General features: G+C 41.6%; 1 protein-coding gene across 1 annotated transcript; it reads right to left on the bottom strand.

Moving 5' to 3' along the window:
* Positions 1 to 7,491: 7,491 nt before the first annotated feature.
* Positions 7,492 to 22,657, bottom strand: nomo (nodal modulator). Its single transcript, XM_062441403.1, has 31 exons — positions 22,463 to 22,657; positions 21,759 to 21,848; positions 21,628 to 21,673; positions 21,376 to 21,476; positions 21,054 to 21,160; positions 20,849 to 20,921; positions 19,901 to 20,053; positions 19,656 to 19,793; positions 19,482 to 19,571; positions 19,246 to 19,351; positions 19,010 to 19,160; positions 18,620 to 18,797; positions 18,274 to 18,415; positions 17,941 to 18,072; positions 17,123 to 17,259; positions 16,950 to 17,037; positions 16,689 to 16,752; positions 16,348 to 16,443; positions 15,987 to 16,208; positions 15,021 to 15,103; positions 14,610 to 14,769; positions 12,717 to 12,843; positions 11,603 to 11,716; positions 11,351 to 11,478; positions 11,092 to 11,233; positions 10,862 to 10,945; positions 10,149 to 10,259; positions 9,938 to 10,039; positions 9,623 to 9,742; positions 9,374 to 9,466; positions 7,492 to 9,162 (listed from the first exon to the last, which is right to left on the bottom strand). The coding sequence occupies exons 1-31, from the start codon at positions 22,616 to 22,618 to the stop codon at positions 9,031 to 9,033; spliced, it is 3,666 nt and encodes a 1,221-aa protein (XP_062297387.1). The 5' UTR covers positions 22,619 to 22,657; the 3' UTR covers positions 7,492 to 9,030.
* Positions 22,658 to 22,748: the final 91 nt, after the last annotated feature.

Below are 22,748 nucleotides of genomic sequence, written 5' to 3' on the forward strand. Positions count from 1 at the left end.
GAGGATTTCTCTCTCTCTCTCTCTCTCTCTCTCTCTCTCTCTCTCTCTCTCTCTCTCTCTCTCTCTCTCTCTCTCTCTCTCTCTCTCTCTCTCTCTCTCTCTCTCTCTCACACACACACACACACACACACACACACACACACACACACACACACACACACACACACACACACACACACACACACACACACACACACACACACACAATCCACTTCTTTTTTCTTACTTAAGTTTCTAACAGCCTCTGCTCTGCTGCACACCCACATCTACGCAACTCCCCTAATTGTATTCACTGCACACCTATCAAATTAAATTTGCACACAAAACCCTCTTGTGCTATCACTTGGCGGACTATTCACCCACTTAATTAATCCAATTAATCAGAAAAGGTATATCCACCTAATCAAAACATGTGTGTCATATCTGGCAGCATCATCAGTATCCTCCCACCACTGCTCGGTAAAGTGTGAAGGGTGAGATGAGGAGATGAGGAGATGATGAAACTTTAATTCTGGTTTTCCTCCTCGTTTCATTATCCCCAATCATCTTGAAACACGTTTCCCGCAGCCAGAAACTACAGTTACACATTCTATAGTTCTTTTTGATCAGACGGTGCTGACAGATGATGTGATAACTGACTTTGAGTCCAGAAACATCATCTTATTTGTTTTTTTTAATGTGCAGCGTAGCTGTGCCTTGATGATAATAATAAAAACCTCATTAGAATAGTGTTTTCAAATTCGCTGCCTGTGTAGAACATAGAGGCAGTGCACATATTTCACAGGACGTTTTTGGGGAATCCGTTAAAGATATGCACTGCAGTTATAATAAAATGAATAATTTCAGCCATAAATTAAGCAAAACTGTGATTTAAAGCCATGCATTTCACACAAAAATTGTTAATTTGCCCATCAATGTGCTGCTTTTGAATAAAGTCAGGCCCACACCTGGCCTGGAAGGGCAGCTTTAATGACTGGTTGGGTGTGAATCGATACTGGTAGCAGTGCAAGCTGATGTTAAATATTTAACATTCACAGCTCATTCCGCTGATGTACTAAGTAAAGGTCTTAGTATATGGAAGCTTTTTGGTCGAGGCTTCCTCCAGGGTGTCAGCATTCATGGTCGCCTCTTTTGTCCTCCTCCACGACGTGACTTTGCTCAAGGACTTATACAACTCCAACTGATCAACTTCTCCCCCATATACACACACCAGACATCCCTCTGTCTCTCTCTGCCCCCTCTGTCTCACTCCTCCTCCCCTTTCTTCAGGCTCCGTTGACCATACAGATGACAGTATAGACTACGGCACCAGTGTATCGGAACCAAGAGCTGAGGAGAGCGATGAGGAAAAGGGGAGAGGAGATATGAGACAAAACGAGATGGATGGAGTGCTGGAGGAGGAGAGAAAGAGAGTCAGTCCTTCCCGGAGCCTGTCAGCCTTTTTATTACCATGATGTCTGTGCTTTTATCACCATGCCCGCCAACAGAAATCTCTTAAAGCCAAGAGGGCGGCAGCTACAGAGACCTTGCTGAATGGCGAGCGGGCCTGAACACTCATTTGATCCGCTAGGACAGCCTTTAGGCCCTTGACAAAGAGACATTATGAGACCTCACAAGAGTTGGAAAGAGCTGAATGGAGGCGGGTTCACCTTGCTGACCCAGTGCGGGGTGGAAGCGAGGGCAATGGACAGCAAGTTGAGGACGGCCAGTGGTGTTGTTCAGTGTCATACACGTGTTCAAGGAGAGATTTGTGGGAAAGCAGAGGATTAGAAGTGTTTGCCTGTGGCTCACCTTCCACTGCGGAATGCTGGGAAGAAGGCGCCGAGGCTAGGGCTGTGATGTAGATGTGTTTAGATGTAAAAATAGAATGACTGCCTCTTCAGACGAGGAAGAATTGCAAGAAAGCAGGGACAGATACACAAAGAAAGATTTTCAAATGAATCTAACCTCTCTAAATTTTGACCTTTATTCTACATGGTTTAACATAATGGATTAAAAGTGTCAGAGAGAACAGTTTAACATAGCGCTATTTGCATACAGATGATCAAAGATATTTGATGTAGAGATTTATGATCGGCAATTGTTTCATCTCTGAGGAGTAGCTACTGTACATCTACGGGAAAGTGTGAAGCCATCACTGATTTTATTATTGATTTAGAGCAGCTGCTGTGACATTACTAAGTGCCTGAGTGCATCAGAAATTGATATTCATGGTTCATTGCAAAATAGATACTTGAAGTTTGGCGACATAGTGACTTCTTCAGCTCTTGGTTGGCAGCTGGACAATACATTAAACCTGTAATAACGTTTTTTCTGGCCTCTTGCAGGCAGCAGAACAAACAATATCCTATTTACACATCCAGCAGACACAGAGCAACAATAAGACTGTAGCCAATGCCAAATCATCTTAAAGGGCATTGCCACCAACTGCCATTAGATGCTTGCTCCAAAAAGTCCCTGGTTCCGAATGACTCCCATTAACAAAGCATCAGCTTCTCTCTAGTCATTATTTTTAAGTGTGCTGGTGGGCGTTTTGGAAATTACTGCTCCGTTAATAAGATTTGAAGACTTATAGTCTGACTTATGACCTCTACTGTGTAGTCATTGAATGACAGCTGTTATTTACAGTTCGCTTACCTGATGTTCTCCCCGTTGTCAGGACTTGCGCTGTCTTGGACTTTTGGAACTTCTGACAAAAGAATAAACAATGATTTTTCTCCAAAGCCTGGCTCCAAATGGAAAAGATGGCGCTGACCTTAAGCTGCAACCATACATCCATGGCTGGAACTCTGGGCTTCAAACCCAAACTGGCTCCAGTGCAAACCAATGGATGACATCACACCATGCTACATCCATTCTTAGAGTCTGTGATTTGGAGTTATGTTTCTGTCCTGGCAAATGTAAGTCAAATATTCTATCTCTACCAATTCCTGACAGAAATATCTGGCTCTTTAGCTGCTAAATGTTCCACTTTGATCAGAAACTAGTTGCCAACTTTGTCTCTCCATTTCACATACAACTAAGCAAGGGATCTATAGTTAATATAAAAAATGTCCTCATGTCGTATGACTGACCGCAGACCACGCCACATCTCTTTTGTGGAGCAATCTATTCTCCGGCAGAGCAATATGTATTTAAAATTACATGGTGCAACACAACTACTGTGATCGCCTCCTCCATTTTGGACTCAAAAGTCAGCAAGATGATTCAGATTCAAAGTTCTCCAAAGACAAACCCTATGTAAAAGCACTGCAAATATTTATTTCGCCTATTTGAGCTTATCCACAGATTTTTATTGAATTTAACTGATTTTGGTCCAACATCTCACAGTTTTACATGTTGGCATGAAGAATCTATAGTGTAAAATTCTTATTCTTAGTCATAATATGTTTAAAAGTATCAAAGCTGGATGATGTGAGATTTTTAATGCTTTCAGTGCACTCTCGCTCTCTTTCCTATGATTACATTAGCAGGGACGCAGCCACCTCAGCTATCATCACATCAGGTCTACAGTAAGTAGGCATTGGTTTTCATAAAAGGTTGACATGACACACCTCCTGTACTGATAGAAACTGGCACTTAGAGTCCGTCTAGGTCGTGTCTCCGCACACACAGACTTCAGCTCCCACAAAAAGCAGCCAGTAGATACTATTACACACCATCCTCACCACTGCCCATCTTGTCATCATCCCCTATGAATATTTAATTCCTCTCCCTCTCTCTGGCCTTCTCATCAAACGTGGTATTAATGTGCCACAGACGGTGTGCTGCGCTCCTCTCCGCCTCCTCCCTCCTTCTGCACTACGATGACTTGTGTTCTGGCCGATGCATTATGACTGGTAGGGGTGACTCAGGCTGGGCAGCAAGCCACTGGAGTGTGGGGTGACATGAATAGAGAGCGGTTATGTTAGGAGACACATTGATGCAAATGTAGCATACGTAGGACCAGTCATGGTGCAGTATGGATCTTAGCTAGGGCTTTCTAAATATTTGCATTTGAGAACCTTTAAATAATTACACTTGAGACATCAAACCATTTGAAGTGATAAAGATTTTTTCATTGTAGGTGTGGAAACCTCTGATGAGGCCACTAATTCTACACATTATCTGTTTTAAAAGCTTCCACTAATCCACAGTTTGCTGGGACTTCTTATAAACCCTCAAGGATCCCTGGGGGCCCCTGGAAGACAATTTGGGAACTACTCAGAGACTGTGTAAGACACACAGGTAGTGCTTCAAAAGCATCAGTAATGATAGAGAGATGGATGTCGTGAAACAGCTTTTTCGCATAAAATCACACTAGAATGTCAGCAAATGGTATGATAATGATCCATGCAGGGGAAAATGGCTGTGACAGATAATACCCAAAGTCTGGGTTGCAAGAAATATAAATAAGGTGAAAAAGATACCCAGCGCAGGCTGCCATGTGTTACGAACTTGAGCCATGAGGTTATCTGATTGTGACCCCACTGTGCTGCAGTTGCTTTCATTTCCCCCGATTGTCTCAGACAGACGCTGGACTGAGCGGCTCACACTAATGGGCTGCATCTCATCAAGACAAAATGCCAGCAGATGAGCCCAGCGCGGTGTCTCAGCTACCGTCAAAAGGCCGTCCATTGAGCGACAAGCTCTCAGAAAACAGCATTCATTGTCAAAATTGTGGATGGACAATGAGGATGTGCTGTAGCCTTTCCGGTGCCAAACCAACATTTACCACATAGGACAGCACTGCACCAAATATGTCTGTGTAGGAAGAAGCAGGGTGCGGGGGGAGTCAATACTAACAATGCTGCGGAGAGATAAGAAATAATGATGGGCCAAAAAGGACTGTCAGTTCACTTTTTTAAAGCTCAAACTGATACTAACAGACAAAACTGAGAATAATGATGGGGAGAGGGGTAGAGTAGATTTATTTCCAGATTAAAAGGCCTAAAAGGCACAGATATCTTGGTGTAATTCCCTCATTATGAGTATAAAGGCACGCCATTTTAACAGGAAGTAATTACTAACTCACCTGTAGCAGCCAAATGAGTAAATTATAATTATTTCAATGTGGATTCCGCGTCAGGTCGTATATTAGGCTCCATTAAGACATATTTTTGAAATCATCCTCTTGCCTTACTCATAATTGTCCCCAATCCTGATTGGCACAGTATTGTACATATGATAAAACACATCTATCTCTCACGTGTGCACATCACACACACACACACACACACACACACACACACACACACACACACACACACACACACACACACACACACACACACACACACACACACACACACACACACACACACACACACACACACACACACACACACAGACAGATGAAGGGATGCAGTATGATCTGTAATACACTACCCATATAGAATATAATGTAGACAAAAGTATATTAAACTTGACATGAATAAATCAGCTTGTTGTGTATATAGTGTATTGTTTATTGATTGAACTTGAAGATTCATTGTCTCTCACAATGTGCATTAGGCATGAGTAGCGTACACTATCTAATCCTTAAGGGATCCATATGTTTGTTGTTGAATACTAAAAAAATAGGTTGAAGTTTTGTAACTTTATTTTTTTGTTAAAATGACTAGTGTTGAAATTGTACCATTCAGAGTATTAATTTGACAGCTTGATGCAGATGTAAGGCATTTTAAAATAATTGTTTTGGTATTTGGCTCTAGCATATAGTCTGGCTCTCATTGCTCTCAAATCCCAACTCCATCCTTATCAAAAAAATAAAAAATCATAGAAGTTCAGACAAGCTGAGTGCAGTGCCAATGTGCTAGCACAAAATGATAGAGAGAGGGAGTAAATGATTGGACGATTAACAAAGTCAAACATTAACTAGATATTTCTATTGAGAGTTCTTGTTCTGAAACACAACTCTAATGGTACACTTGTGTTGCTCTCTGTCTGTCTGGATCACAGACTGTAAAAAAATAATACATGTAGTGACCATAATGTAACCCACTTGTTTGTTCCCTCCCATTTTGAAGCCTCGAGTTTGGATTTTGACTGTTGACATCTTGGACTTTTGGAGCCAGAAGTGACCATATATGAGAGGGTGAATGAGATGGTTGAGTTGACCCTAATGCTAGATGCCAGCTTGGTTAGCATGGTGCATTTAAACTCTATAGCTAACTGTGATAATGGTAATGCTAATTTTCATGAGCGTTTGCTCCCCTCTACTGGACAGTTGTCATGAATGGGACTTGTTTATTTCTGCTGTTAAGTTGGGCATTTTAATCAGAGGTTCTATAGGGATTGGTTTTGTAGTCAGCCTCAAGTGGTCACCCTTTCTACGATACCATATACTTTGTCTCCGTAGGGAAATTTGTCTTGCACTCAAATGCTGCTTTTTGCCTTTCTGTGTGGTTTTCCCCCTAGTGGTCAGAAATAATTCACAGCAGACATTTTGACATAGAATAAGAGCAACACAGTCGCAGATGTGGCTGATAACATATAAGATGTATCCCTTAAATTCAAATGTCCCTGTAAACTTTGCCAATAGGCTAACACAGTAACACATTAATCATGCTGCCAAGTGCCATATTTTTGTAATTAGTTCCATCTGTGCTCTTCCTGCTTTATGTCAAAATGTCTGCTGTGAAAAGGGTCTGTTGTATCTTTAAAAAGCAAAATATAGTGTACCAACATTACTATACCCATGTTGAGAACTATTCAATTGTCAATACCTAGTATTAGCTCTGACCGCCTTATGACACAACCATGCTCTAACATCCTAACATCAAATTTGTGTCAGACTGCAATGTAATTTGCTGTGGTCAAATTGGTAATAGATAGTGTGACTAGTATATTATTATCTGCCAATCAAATCAAATCAGGAGATAAAAACATGTTTTTTTTTTACATAAGCTGTTTTTGTACAAAGGTTCTATTTATCTGATAGTGTCTAGCACTTTTTCTTCCAGCACAGCTGACTTGATTTTTGGAAGGCCTCCTCTGGACAATTTCTATTCTTATTTCATTAAGATCTTAGAAGTCTGTTGTCTGACACTTCCATTATCCAGTGGACAGCAGAGTGAGGCAGTGGGGCAAAGCTCTCAAGACAGAGTGCAGAGGGAATTTTTGTTTCTTATTTACACTTCCTTTCCACACCAGGGAAAGGGATACAGGCTGAAAATGAGCAAAGTGGCCCCTTAAAGACAGCTGTGCTATTAGAGCATTTTAACTTCTCTTATAACATCAGCTTGTCCTGATGTACCCTGAAGCATTTTATACCACGTGCTGCTCAGGAGAAGACAAGGAATAATGAGATGAGTCAGTCTGATACTTATGGATTTTCTGAGAGTGGTCCACATTTTTTATACAAACCTAATATAGCCCAGTATGTAGTTTGGTACTTTAACACCTAAAAGGAGGATATCAACAATTCCTGCCAACCTCATGAAGACATTCATGTCTAACATTGCATTGCCCCCTAGAGGCAAAACCATAAAAGAGTCAAATTAATTTTCTTTCCAGTCCAACTTTATTCATTATCTCAAAAATTAACAAATTCTGACCAAATGACAAATACACCCCACCTCCCTCATCCTGAAACTCCCACCCCAAACAAACTAATCAACTCCCCCTAAATTTGGAATAATTGGAATATCTTTCAACTCAGTAAATAGTCTGTGGCCTTTTCATCTTTCAATGAAAGTCAGCCACAACTGCGAGCAGATGAATTAAATACAGAACAAATAATTGGGGTCCATAGTTTTCACAGTGCATTACGCAGCTCAAAGTTAAGACACTGAGCTCATGAAATTACAATTCTGCCTTATCTTTCCAAGTTAAACTCAAGGTCGTGATAGATCCTCTGTAGATATTTTTCATTGATTTTCTTCTTAACTTTAATGTTGCTCATTAAAAATAGCTTGTCACACACATATACTGACAGAATATCATTCAGAAAAACAACCACACTTCTGAAAGACATTTCCCAGCATACTCACTGGGTTATCATTCACATCTGATTAGACATATGTTAATAAATTAATCAACTATCGTTTTAGCTCCCTACTTCCTACCCCTGTCCACCCCCCCCACCCCAAAAAAGAAAAAACAAAACAAAAAAAATCTCCACACAGTATTCAAACCGAAATTTCCAGCACCCTATCTGCCATCACTTTCCTGAGCTAATGGAGAAACTGTCATAAAGTCGATTTTGTATCTCGCTTATAAAATACCATCAGAAGTGGAGTGCATTACGGTAACTCTTGGGTGTTTTACATTGAATTGATATGACATGACTGACAATGGTATTAAGCTGTTATTAATCTTTCAACCTCGTTCAGTCATAGTTAGAATTTACAATATCTCCAGTTTGTGATGGAATTATCGGGGTCAGTTCAGTTTGGAGTTAATTTAATATCAAATCAGTTTCATCTATAAATTTAAAAGATCAAAAGATCCAATTAGATCAAATTCCAGCCTTATTCTGAAGATACTTCCCTTTGCATATTGTTTGAAGTGACTGAGCTGACCCCAATGCTGGTAGGCAAGACACATGGTTATCTACAGTCCTTAAAACTCGGGACAGATATCCAAAGCATTCAAGTGCTTTCACAACATAAGGTTTAAGTTGACCTAGATAAATTACAAAGGTATAAAAATGGCTCATTCTATCACAAATATTTTCTTTTGACATTGAGTGCTCTGGAAAATAAAGTTTTAAACAAAAAAAAAAAAGAAACAGAAGAAAAACTTGTAAAATGTCAGCTATCAGTCCAGTGAAATCTGAATGGCTGATGAGGTGGTGGTAATGCGTGCTGAGTGGTATGACTTGGGCTTCACTTTTGGGGCGCTTTTTCAAATCGCACCTTGGCAAGCTAAATGGTTCACTAGCACCCATCGTTAGCTAAAGACACTGACGGTTAATCTAGTGAACCAGCATCTACAGCATGAGCTAACACACAGTCTCTCTGAGGCTGAGATCACGGGTGCTAGTGTGATATTTAGTGTACAAAGGCGTGGTCTGAGGTGCACCATGTGATCCGTGGGGTTTTGTCCTCAAGTACGTCTTGACTTCTGTCTCTTGGCCTGGCGTTTGGCTTCATCCAGGCTAGCGCTGTCCCCGCTGGCTTGGGCCATGCTCCTCACACCCTGGATACGATTCACGATCTGTAACAGCAGAGGGATGACCTGGAAAAAACATTTGAAAAAAGGCATTAAATAAATGCTTCTTGGATTAACAGTTTCTTAATTGAGATACTGAAACCATCCACCCAGAAAAAATTTGAATAGGAATGAATGGAATGAATAAGCACTTATTTAGAAGATTTAGAAATTCAGCAGCTGAACAAGGAAAGCTCTTTGAACATATTGTCCAGAGCAGGTGGAGCTGCTTATGTACCTTTTCATGGTTGTATGCTGCTAACAGGAGCAGCAGAGTGAGGGGCAGAGCTATGTATGAGCCCTGGGCAATGTCCTGGTCAGGCACTTTACGCTGTGGGGAAGCACACAAATACACACAAACACTTAGTTTAGACAATTTAAACAGAAACAGCTTATTTAAAACTATTTTGATTTAAAAAATAGTCACATTTCCTATTTTTCTTTGTAATTTGTAATCTTGGTTTTAAAAAGAGCATAAGTATCTTACGGAGGGGTTGAAGGTAAGTGTGATGTGCTTGTGGTAACCGGTGGAGGTGAAGGAGACCTGAGGCAGAGTGAAATCATACTGCGAACGGGACAGCGTGGAGTAAAGCATCAGCACGTAGCCCTGGAAAAAGAAATAGAGAAAAGAGAGATAACTGCACATGGAACAACTGGACATCCTGGGCCATGGTTAGGTCACAAAGGTTCAATACATTTAGAACACAGGCTAACTGGAAAAGGACTACGTCAAAAGGGTTTTAAAATAGTTTAAACTTCCTAACATCCATTAAGACTTAAAGGCAGAATTTCAAGCTGATACCTCTCCATCTTTTTCCAGAGGAGGGAAGTGGAAGAAGAGGGACTGTCCAAGAGAAGCACTGTTGATTGGGTTGTCCAGATTGTCACTCTTATACAGCTTCACCTAGACAGAGAAAAGGAGGAAAAAGTAGTTAAAAGTTTATACAAGTTTTATAGAAGTTCAATAAAAAGGATCCAAAAAGCAGGGATAACATAAGCCGAGCAGTCCTTACCGATAGTGTTGAGAGGTGCTCAGGGGACGTGATGACGTTTCCACTGAGGTCGAACTGATTGATTTGCCTGAAGGCGATGATGTTGACCCCTACAATGTCATTACTGCCGACCTGAATAAGAAGGTAAACACAGAGCTTAATGTACAGATGGAGTGTTGGACCCCTAAAGAAAAATACCAAATGTGAGATGTGGATAAAGCTTTGAACAAGTCACACGGTGAGATAATAACAGAGAATTAAGTGGAATTAAGGCATTTCCAGCCTCGCAAAAGAGATTAGGGGGCCTGCACTTTTCAGACGTGGCAAAATTATGAACCAAGAGGTTTTAAACCCGCAATGGGATTATCGGTGCTTTTGTTCTGTGTATAGTGAGGCCCCCATTTGATAAGGCTGCAGATAAGTCATAATCACAGGGTTCCCACAGTTATTTGAACAATTCAATTACAAAGTTTTCCATACCCTGCTATCTAATTTTCATGGCGATGCCGCTGCAATGCAGAGCATAAAGGAAACTTTACAGATACTGTGACATTGAAAGTTTGTTAAATGTTGAACTGGAATGACTTTTTAATGTGTTTAAAATTAATTCCTGATCTTCCTGAACTCATCGCAACTGCTGCTCACAACAAGATTCATTTAGTACATTTTGCACATCTGGAAATTTGGTGTAGATCATGAGAAATATGTGAGTATGTAATAAATTTGCTGCTTACCTCTATAGCTCTGTGCTGTGGTAGGGCTCTCTCTATGTGGTCGTTGCCTTCAGCTCGGAGCTGAATCAGGTACTTGCAACCCGGCTGCAAGGAAACATAATGACACAGTGAAAATGCTAAGAAGATACAAGTGTAGCTCTGATTAGACTCAGAGCTGTAATACTGCCAGTCAGTTGATTTTTAAGTTTGAAACCCTCCAGTTTGATTTTAACATGTCATTCCGTCCTCACCAGCAGACCCCTGAGTCTGAAGCGGCCCTCCTCATCAGTGATAGTGTCCTCGCTGTAGAGGCTACACTCTCCCTGACCCACCGCTTCCACCGCCGTGTCCCTCTCTGCATCCCCACTCAGAGACAGTACGGCTCCGTAGCAGCTAAAGGAAAAAGCACAAAAAACAGTGAAACTGATTAGACGTGTGTACAATGGATGTTTCTGGATCCAACGAACATGATCAACAAGCAGGTAAATATACAATCAAGTGTAGAGGTACCTGTATGCAGTCTTAATGCCAGTTATATCGATACTGAGGTTTTGACCCTCGTCCACTGTGATCATTTGAGATGCCGGCTCAAAGCGGAACTCCTTCATCATGGGCTTGAAGTAGTACTGACCGGGACTCTGAGAAGAAGAACAGCAATAGTAGAAAAAATATATACATTAAAAACAGAGCATTTCTACTATTAGCTCTTTTTTCAACTACTTGTTTGTATACTTGGAGGACTGATTTTACAAGGATTCCTACCAGGTTATTGAAGGTGAGCAGGCCAGTGTCCTGAGTCAACAGGTTGGAGCGGAACTGTCCTCCACTCAGAGACAGAAGGACTCCTGAGAGCGGGTTACCATCCTCTGATTTGATCTACAGTACAGATGGAAAGAGAGAAAGAGCACAGGTTATCAATATGATCATATAAAATGACAAAATTGATGAATACTGCACTACATATGGGTTCACTCACAATGTGCATCTAAAAGTGGGAGTATCTGTTGTGTTCTTTTATCTATTTCACTTAATTTGAACCGCACTGCTTTCTCTGTTAAGTATTTCATCTTTTGTATCTCAGTTTGAATTGCCCCAGTGTATTAAATGTGATATACAAATAAAGCTGCCTTGCCTACAAGAGGAGACATTTTAGTGACTAAAATTGAACATATCTGAAAAGACTGTAGTTGGACTGGGGTGTGAGATATTTAACTTCAATATTTTCACTGTGAAAGGTCATGTGGACTAAATGATCATTGTAATGCAGCCAAACTGGTGCGAAGAACTGTTGAAAATCATGAAATTGCCAAATCATGGTTTAAACCTGCGAGAGCCGAATTGTAAAATTGAAGGTTTAAATCGGGCTGACAGGTGAGCTGTGTGTCTGCGATGGTCTGTTTCAGAGAGGATTTACAAAAGAAGGATAAAACAAGGGCAGCGTACATTGTATAAACCCTGTACGGGACATTTCAAAGCAATTTATCACACAGTCTGAAAGGGAAATGAACACTGATCGTTTGTGCCAGGATCTCATGGAAGCTGCAGATAATTGCAGACCTTTTTAACAAAGCCAGTACAAAGGCAACTCGCTGACAGCACGGCAAAGCAGAAAACGGATTCAACTATCATCAGTTATCTTTACTTTTAATTATATTTTGTGAAAACATGCAGCGAGAACTAACAAGGGCTTTTCATCATGTCATTTCATATTCACATTAAACCACATAATTAGTGAGAGGAGTAAATGTGAACAAAGAACTGGAATTGTAAGGTGTGCTGGATGAAAGCATCGGCTAAATGGTGCAAATAGGGATGTAAAAGCTGGCGATTAGTGGCATGGTATGATATGTAAGCCAGTGAGGATGGTCACATGTACCTTGAAGGTGACACCAGCCAGAGCGAACGCCTTGAAATCTCCCTGGGATCCTTCCACAGGACTCAGAACAAAACCTTCTTTGCTGGCACTGATGTCGTACTGCCGGTCGCTGTGGAGTGGACCCACGCTGGATGAACGAAAGGAGAAATAAGGTGGTTAGTGCTGCGTGTCTTCATGATGCACCATTACATTACAAATCCATTTACAATACAAAAAGACATTTATGATATTGACAGATGATTTCATCCAACTGAAATTACAAATCATTTTCAAATTGAAGAATATAATCTGCGAAACCCAGAAAACATCAGGAAAATACATCATAAAAAGGGAATTACTGCACTTTTTATGAGCTTGTTTTTAGTCAGGGCTGAAGGCAGCAGTTGACAACCAAAAGCTACTTTGGAGTATCTTCTACACAAAGTGCAGTGAAGGAAAACTAACCCGCTGATTCATTTTGACATCTAAACACTGTGCCTGTATTAACAGTATTAGAGCTGTCAGGTTTGTTAAACTGACTTAAAACAATTAAGACATGTATTCTCAAACACAGCAGCAACATCGAGATGTATTTGTTTTTGTCATGTTATTTAGAGATGATAAATGGAGTGCATTTATATACAGCCTAGTCGTCTGAGCACTCAAAGCACTTTACACTACATGGTTACATTCACACTTTAGCACACTCACATTCATAGACTGATGGCAGAGGTGGCAGAGGCTGCCATCGCTGTATGAATGTATCATTATCTGGAGCGATACAGCCCTTCTTATCCAAAACACTTTTTACAATGTTTCTAACAGGGAGCTGGAGATCTAACCACAGACCTTCTGATTAGTAGAACTGCTCCAACTTCTGAGCTACAGCTGCCCAATTCTTTCTTTTTTTAGTACGTTTTAAAATGTCGCTCAACACTAGCACCTCTATGAGGCTGCACTTAGACACAGCCGAGTTTTGAGTTTAATGCTAATGTTTAACAGGTTATGTTTACCATGTTACATCTTACGAACACGTATTAGCAGCATGCAAACATTTTCTAATTAGCACTAAACAGGTGAGACTCATAGGAAAGTCATTAGTTTTGCAGGTATTTAGTCATAAACCAGTTAAATTAAACATTTGACTTGGTGATGGTGCTGAATGTCAAAGTCATTACAATTTATCTTGAACGTGTGTACCAAATTCCATGACAATCCATCCCATTTTTGTTGAGTGGCTTCACTTAAAAAAGAAATGTCAACCTCACAAAAAGATTAGGTTTCATTTTTCGAGGACCATAAATGTCTGTGTAGGGTTTTTTGCCAATCTATCAATTAGATGCAGAGATATATCTTTACAATTCTTTCTTTATAATGGACAATTTTGACCTGCTGGTGGCACTTGGAAAAGTCAGGGGATCGCAGAAGTCATTAGCAGTTATCCTCTGGGAACTATGAATGTCTGTGCCAACTTTCATGGCAATCCATCTGATGGCTAGGGATCAGCAACCTTAAAGACACACTGCTAGCATGGCTAAAAACTCCTCTCGACTAGCCGCTCATCTGCATCTAAAACCATATGTGTAGCAGAGCAAGTGAGGCAGATTTAACAATCAGTACAAGTCATGTTTCAATTTGGTTTGAAGCTGATGAAGTTTTACATGTAAGCTCTCAGCCCTGGAGCATGCATGTGTGGCCTTTACATGTGTTTACATGAGTCATTTTAAACAGACTGTATACACACTCTGCTGCAGAGAATCTATTAGTGGACAAGCTCCTAATTACATTGATGAACTGCTAAGTAGATACATTTTTAGCAAAATCTTACTCTTGTTTTCTTTTAACATAACCCAAACCTATGACAAATACACAGAGAAAAACTGTGCCTGGAATATACTTTTTGGGTTCTCATACCTGTATGCCCCCATCTCATTAGTGGCCACAGTGATGAGTGGTGCAGCAGCTCCTTTCTCAGTGATGGAAATCTCCACTCCCTGTAGCTCTGGTGACACCTTGCCCTCCAGGAAGAGACCTGCACGCCCTGAGATGTCCACCAGACGACCTGGACAGGACTCTGTTGAGAGGGAGAGTTTAATTACAAGCTTTTAAATAACCTGCTGCTACTGCATGCTACAAAGCTCAGGTGATTTTATTATTTCACTTGATCCTTTTTTCATTAGTTGGGGGGTCAAATTTTAATCACACTTTTAAAGCTCTGTGTGTGTGTGTGTGTGTGTGTGTGTGTGTGTGTGTGTGTGTGTGTGTGTGTGTGTGTGTGTGTGTGTGTGTGTGTGTGTGTGTGTGTGTGTGTGTGAAGAAACTTACCTCCAGTGATGGTGGCCTCTACTTCAGGTGGATAGAACAGCAGCTCCTTGGAGGACGGAGTCACAGTGATCTTCTCTCCAGCCCTGTTCAGTCATACGGTAAATATTAACTCTCTGCATTATTACATGTGGTCAAGGCTCAACGATGACTTTGCGGTTATAATTATGGATGTCAATCAGCCACTAATAAAAGACTTGCAAAGTGGGAGAAGTTAGTTCGAGCATCCAGTCTTCCAAGAAGTAAAAGTCCTGCTCATTTCCTCCATAGATAATGTTACGTGACTCACAGATGGAGCTCTTTTAAAGCTTGGATGGGCTTGAAACTCTCGCATTTGATTCATCAATATAAAAAAAGGATGTTCAGTTCATTTCTTTTTTCTTTTTATGGAGAAAAACTAAAAAGATAAAAACATGAATAGAGAAGTTTAGGCTTAAAATTCTGTAATGTGTGTGGCTAAGACGTGCAGAAGCTTAAGTCTAAATGAACACCTGCAGCTTAAATGAATTGACCTCCAGTCTGAGACAATTACGGATGTATATGCGACCAAGATGTCGAAACTCTGGATTTACTACTTCTCTTATTTGTGCCTTTCGCTGACTTCTCCATAGCAACCGCTGCCAAGGCTCATGGGCGTTATGGTATTTAGAGCCATCCTCAATGCTAAATGGATGAAAGGACAAGACTTCCCCTGAAGATTAAATGATTAAACTGATGACGAACAGAACACTATGGAATTATTACATCTGGGAGACTGTTTTGTAGAGCATTGTGTGTGTCATTTAAAAAAGACAGAACCTTGAAATAGGAACTCAAATACTTAGGGAACCAACAGCTCTTCCCACTTTGCAATGTTATAAGTTGAACCAATATTTATATACATTATTATAAACAAGAGGCACATTCCAGAGTGAACTGACGTTTATAGAAGATTGCGATGGTGATTTGTTACATCCTGTGCCAACTAACCTGGCCCAGTAGGAGAACTCATAATGGAAGGGTCCTGTCAGTTCGTCAGCCTTCTCTTGGATAGGAGGGCTATCGTCTCTGGCACCACCCTCCTCTTCAGCGGCACGGCGCTCCCGTTCTTGACGGCGCAGTTGAATCTCTTGCAGCTGCTGCTCTAGTCTCTGCTCCTCCTGGCTCCGAAGAGGGCCCAGCACCAGCGCCGGCTCGCTCTCGATGGACGATCTGATTAAAAAAGGGGAGAGTGGAGAGGAGGGGGAAGAGAAAGCGGGACATTCACAGTCTGACGCACAGCAGCTTATATTAAATCAGTCTGAAGAGGGTTTCTGAAAGTGACGCTTGGCCCAGCCGTAATGAGTCTTACTTGATGGTGACTGTGACGTCTAGGATCTTGTCGGTGGTGATGAGGCCGGTCATGTGATGCCGCACTGCAGTGAGAGTCAGGATACTGGGGGCTGAGCTGTCGGACACAGAGTAACAACCATCACTTGGCTTAATCATCTAGCTGGAACCAATGAACTGTTTAAAGCGGGAGTGCGGGACTTTTCTCTCCTCTCTTCTCGTTGGGCAGGAGCTCGAATGCAACGGAGGTTCATTTATGTAAAAAATTCATTATGTGAAAAATCCGCACTGCAGGTTTAAACGGGAGAACACTCTTTAATCCCAGAGATAAATGGACACAGAGACTGATTAGTTCATACTTACGTATCGTAGGTGTAGAAGTCCTGCTCGAACTGGTGGCAGGAGCGAGGGGTGACTTTGTAAACACCTGGACAAGCCATTTTTAGTTGATTAATTACTTTGCTCCAGTTTTATATTAGGTAAGTTTGACACAGACCTCTTTGCTCAAAAACACTACTCAAACTATGCTCCAGGGAGCAGCTGGTACACTGATATTTCTTGTCTTCTGGTTATGTTAATTCACACTATGTTTAGCTAATGAGAGGTCAGGAGAATGAACCTCACCGGGTTTGGAGAGGCAGAAGCGGTTGACTCCCTTAGAGAGGTTGTACACGCCGACGTTCTCAGGTTTGCTGCCGTTTTGGAAGAACTCCTGCGCAGAAACACACGTTCAGTGATCTTTAACTGCTACAACACACGGCAGGTAAAGCTACCAGAGTGAGTTACTGGTTACTGACCAGAGTGATGGCATGGGAGAGGGAGCAGCGCAGGATGTAGCCGATCTGTCTGAACTCCACACCCAAGACGTCAGAATCCAGAACCTCCACTTCCACGGACTTGTGTTTCCAGCACCACTCCTCATGAGACATGCTCACTGAGGGATGTTAAAAATGGGAGAAAATGATGCATAATTAACAGATTTCAACGTAAAGAGTCACAGAAAAACAGAAAAAAGCGACAGATGGATGCCAGTGTCACGGACGCCTAGAATTGAAAATGATCAGATGCTACGATCAGTTAGGATCGGGCCTTTTCTTTTCTCCAAAGGATCTTTTAATGATCTGATCTTTCAACAAAAGCTTAAGAAAGTAAACTTCTCGCATTACTCTGGCCTGGCAAATATTCAAAGCTGTGTAAACATCCCTTAAAAGATGCTGTGTGCGCAGTTATCTCGCAGGCAAGCTAACAGATTGTGTGTATTCAACAGTGAGCGAGATAGATGCGGCGCCAGAAGGTACAGAAACAGCGGCTGAATGATGTGCGCTTCCTACAGCCACTAATTACTAATTGATTCCCCCACAATCATTAGCGAATAATTACTTTGATTTCGGAACAGATTTAGAAAAGCGCGCGGGATGAAGGAATCCGTTTATATTACTGTGCTCGCCTTGACGACTTCTTGGCAAAACATACACGCTTTAGGCTCCGAGAAACGAATGAGACAATTCCGCAGCTGGCAAAAAACTCACGTTCACTTTGGAATTGCTCTAAAAATCGACCCGAAACATTACTAGTGCAATAAAGAATGCTTTAGTTGAAGGCGGTGATTCCTGACCTTTGTATTTTCCTGGGAGAACGTTGTCAAAAGAGAAGCTGAGGATGTCGCCGCTGCCAGAAAGAGCCACCGCTCTTCTCTCTCCTTGCCGACTCACAGGTTGAAGCGTTACTGACAGGTCGTCACAGGATGCTAAGAGGTCGAACATAGGCCATGAGGTCAATTTATGTCAAAATAAAACAATAATCCACACAAACATGTCATATGTTTACAAGCTGAAGCTGATTTAGCCTTCTAGCCTAACCTAAAATCCTTGTTTCTGTGTAATTTCAGAAAAATACAATCTGTATTATAGAGCCATATATGAGTTTAAATTATAAAGCCTTTACCCACCTAAACAGTAGACTTTCCCAGAGACAGAGGCCATGAACTGTGTGAAAAGTAGGTCTGTGAGGGGCCGGTCCACAAGGGAGACCTCCAGGGCTTGAGGCTGCAGAGCCAGACCTGCTTTCACCTCCACATCAGGGAGAGACACCTGAGCACAAATAAATACATCCAAACTTATCTTAAGAACTTGTGGAAAGAATGATTCTGGACTGTCTCTTAATTAATAACATGCAGTATATGACTTCTATTTCAGGGTGGATTGTCCCTTAAATGCAATAAGAGCCTGATTCAGACAAAACTATAAAATACTTAAATCACAGTTAGAAAATGTTAGATGCTGCTGCAGTCTTACTTGGACGCTGTAGTCTCCAGGTTTGGCCTGAAAGCAGAAAGCTCCCTGGAGGTCGGAGTCGACGGTCCGGCCGGAGGTCTTATCCTGGCCCTGGTGTGTCAGAGTAACCTTGTAGCGACCTTGCTGCTTCATGCCTTCGGGCAGGTGGCTGATGGAGATCTGACCACAAACACTGAACCTGTATGGGAGCAAAATAAGAACTTCATAAAACCAGAGATCAATGTAGAAAAAAGCAAAAATTCCCTTACAATTTGAATTTATATTATGTAAAATATGCGTCTCCAGAGCAACAAGAGAAAGATGCATCTCAGTATGTTAAAAACAAACCAGAAAAACTAAATAAGGCAAAATAGATGCAGCTAAAGCAGGAAGTGAGCAGGCCAGACGTACCCTGCTGTGATGATGTCAGGAAGCTGGGGTGTGTTGGGGGCGATCTTTACTGTGATCGGCTCAAAGAACATGAGCTCCTTATTGACGCGGATGGTGTAGGTGCCAGCTGTCATATTCTCCAGCCGGAAGGAACCATCCTCCTTGCTGATGACTGTGAGTATAGAATGGGAACACAATGAGAACCACAAGAGTCTGGTTGTTATTGAAGACACTTGACAGAAAGCTACAATGGCTACCTTTCATCTGGTTGTTGAGGGACACCGTGGCGTCGGGTACACCCTCGCCGTCGACACTGTTGAGAACTCGGCCCGTCACGGAGAAGCCCATGACGCGAAAGATGGGCTGAACGAGGAGCAACAGAAACAGCATTACATGTCAAAATGTGGGTGCTGTGTTATGTTTTCATATTTGAAACATAATGACAAATGTTCAAACAAATATTGAAAAAAACAGATGCAATTTGAATCTTTACCTCTAGCTTCAAACTGTTGTGCTCCACCTTGAAATTCATTCTAGAGGGAGCGACGTCGAAAGTGATCCTTTCTCCCCTGTAGAACGGCACCTGATACAGGAGTTCAACAAAAGCAGAATTAAAGAAAATCATTCTACTGATGTACATGAGAAGGTTTTTTGGGTTTGAACTTACCACAGTGTACTCGCCACTGGCCAGTGAGGAGAAGAGGAAGGTTCCGTCTTCCCTGGACAGAGCACTGCACAGGTAGACCAATGAGCTGTCCCCAGAATCTGCTCCCTCCACTGGGGATGTGTTGCAGCCGCTGACGTCCTGGAAATCACGATAAACGCATACATAAATGGAGCAGAAAGTAGCCATGTGATCATGATCTGGTTTAGGTCTCCTGTTTATGAAACTGTTAAATAATGTTGGTTTACCTCTTTCTTGACTGAGGCGGAGTACAGTAGGAAGGTGACCTCTTTCATGGGCTCTCCATCGCTGCGGACCTCCCCCGAGACGTCGTAGCCTCCGACCACCAGATGGTCGGCAGCCGGGGCATTGGCGTTGGACACGTGCACCGATGTGGTGCTCTGTGGGAAGACGGCAAAGGATGCCACATAAAGAGAGACATTAGTTAGAAACCTGCTAACCTGACAGGAGCCTTATCAGCTGAGCAACTCAGTGAATATTGAAGTTTTTAGGACAGTTGAGTAATACAGAATTAAAAAAGACCTCAGCAACCCCCAGGGTCATGCACTCTCCACTGTTTTAATGACATTGCTAAGATGGGAAACGGCAATAATTTGGTATGTCAAACTCAGATTTTGACTGCTGCTTTAAGTTATAAATCTGCTGATCTGAAGGAACATGACACTGTTTTTGTCAGCGTGGACTAAGTTAAATCAATCTTTTTTCATCATATTAGCTTTCTCTGTTTATAATTTGAGCTAAATGAGTGTCTACTACTACTACTATCTACTATATATTAGGCTTCCACCATAACAGCAAAGTGACAAGAGCATTGGTGTCTTATAAATTATCTTCTCATTACCACAAGATGCTGGATCAAGAAAATCTCTGACTATACTACCAATAAGTAAAACTTAAATTTTCTCTTAAAATACAGAGGTAATAAATATTCTCCTTAAATGTCACCTGGTGGAACTTTTTTTAAATACATAATTGTCCATTAAGAAGACACCAAAGCTTCAAATTCCAAAAATCCAGTCCTTTAAAGTTTCACAGAAAATGCATGGCTGATGTCTGTGCCAATCAGCACTTGTGGTAAATATCTATATTACTGGTTGGAGCTATCGTTGCCACCTGCTGTGTTGATGTGCATGTGACAATAACAGCTCTTGAATATGAAACCTGAAGTTACCAACCTGCTCCAGACTCCAAGAGGGATGGGAAGCTGTGATGTCATAATTTCCGGGGAGCACTTTGAAGAAGGTGTACCTGTGTTATGAACACCACACAAAAGGAAAAGGCTTTGAAATTTGAAATTTGAAACAATTAAAGACAGATGTTTACATCAGGGAAAACTTTTAAAAAACCTTTTTATTCAGCTGACATGCTGAAGCTACTTACTTTCCTCCAGGCTGTGTGACGACACTCTGGAGTTTCTCTTCCGTTCCCGCCCGGCTGAGTTTGACTTCCACTCCTGCCGGGCCCAGGAGGTGGCCTTTACTCAGAACCTGAACAACAAACATCAGGAAATTAAATCATTACATTAGGCTGAGGGATATTTTCTTCAGTTTTTAACCTTTTTGGTTGTACACTTGACCACTTCTTCACCAGGCAGTTTTTGCCATCAAAAATCTGTTCATCTCCTTTTTGTTCGGATGAGCTTTTCAAGTCCACAAGAGCAATGTTGTGATTAACGGAGGAGGGAATTCTGAACAAATCTCACCGTTCCTGAGACAGAAAAGCCAGTAAAAACAAAGTTGATGTCTTCTTCTTTTGTACAGATGTCACTGACTCCATCTACATGGAGGTCAACACTGGTAGGCTCTGGTGAAAATATAAAGATCGAGAAAGAAAGACAAATCAGAAACATACGATAAAGTATGTAGACATGGCAGACTTTCATTCACATTTCTAGATAACAACTATTGAAATTTTTCGTTTGTTGACTGTGAGGATACAGCTCTGACATTCTTACCAAAGCTCCACCCGAGGGGAGGCTCAATCTTCAAAACAAAGTCTCCCTGTGTAGAAGACACAAATGTATATATTAACATTTCAATTGTGAATAAAGTGTTAAAAGTACTACTAAATCAATGCTTTAAATACCTTGTCGTATAGAGGGATCATGAAGTAGCCATTGATTGGAGCACAGTCAGTTTGATATTTCAAGGAGCCTTGTTTGGTGTACAGTTTGATCTGTGCATGAAAGAGGAGACAAACTGATAATTAGGTATATTTATAATCACCAGCACTGAAGTGTTAATGCTGCAGTCCTTGTGGATATTAAGTTTAACGGCCAATTGTCTGAGTTAATTGCATCACCAAACAGACAAGTCTATCTGGGATTTACTTAATTTCACTAACTGACCAAATGGCTAATCCCATGGAGGCTGTGAATGAGCAGGGATTAAGACTGGGGGCTTGCACCTAACCTCTTCCTAAACAACGCTGACAGGGTTTAGGTTTAGGAAAGAGCAGTCCTGTTTAATATAAATTACAAATATACTGATATAATATAGCAAATATACGCCTTTTAGTCAAATGTTACTGTGTACAGAAATCCTCCCTAGTTAAATTACCAACTAGCATGTAGCTTGAGTCAACACCGAACTCCTGCTACATTACTTTAATAACGATTGAATTATTTTCTAGCAACAGAAAGCCAACGGGGAGTTAAAAACAACCTGTTGCGGTTATTTTTTCATTCAAACTGTCATCACCAATCTCCTTTTAACCTTTAGCGCACTGCAATAAACTGGCTAACCGCTAGCTAGCTACTAGCAGGCTAGTCGGGATATTTGCACTCTCACCTCGATCAGCGAGTAATTGATTTCAACGTCGGATTTGACAAATCCTCCGCATGCCACCACTATGTCATCCGAGGATACGGCCAGGAACTGAGAATACATAATGCAGAATAAAACCCAAAGGGCTCCCATGTCTGCCCGGATCGTAATTCTCAACATTTTGGCCGACTGTCTGATCTGTCGTTGAGCCGAGCGACAGCACGCTGCCTCCGGTTCCGTACCAGCTGAGCTGCTGTCAACGGCCGGGAGGAGACAGCCAGGAGCAGCGACCTCTACTGGCCTGGAGGGG

The sequence above is a fragment of the Scomber scombrus genome, chromosome 2 (genome assembly GCF_963691925.1).
Source record: "Scomber scombrus chromosome 2, fScoSco1.1, whole genome shotgun sequence".
Taxonomy (NCBI): Eukaryota; Metazoa; Chordata; class Actinopteri; order Scombriformes; family Scombridae; genus Scomber; species Scomber scombrus.

Coding starts and splice junctions, on each gene's coding strand:
- nomo (XM_062441403.1), bottom strand. CDS start 22,618: ATGTTGAGAATTACGATCCGGGCAGACATGGGAGCCCTTTGGGTTTTA. Junction 11,234..11,350: donor GGCATTAAGACTGCATACAG/GTACCTCTACAC, acceptor TTTTTCCTTTAG/CTGCTACGGAGCCGTACTGT. Junction 9,743..9,937: donor CTCTGGAAAAAGATGGAGAG/GTATCAGCTTGA, acceptor TTCTTTTTCCAG/GGCTACGTGCTGATGCTTTA.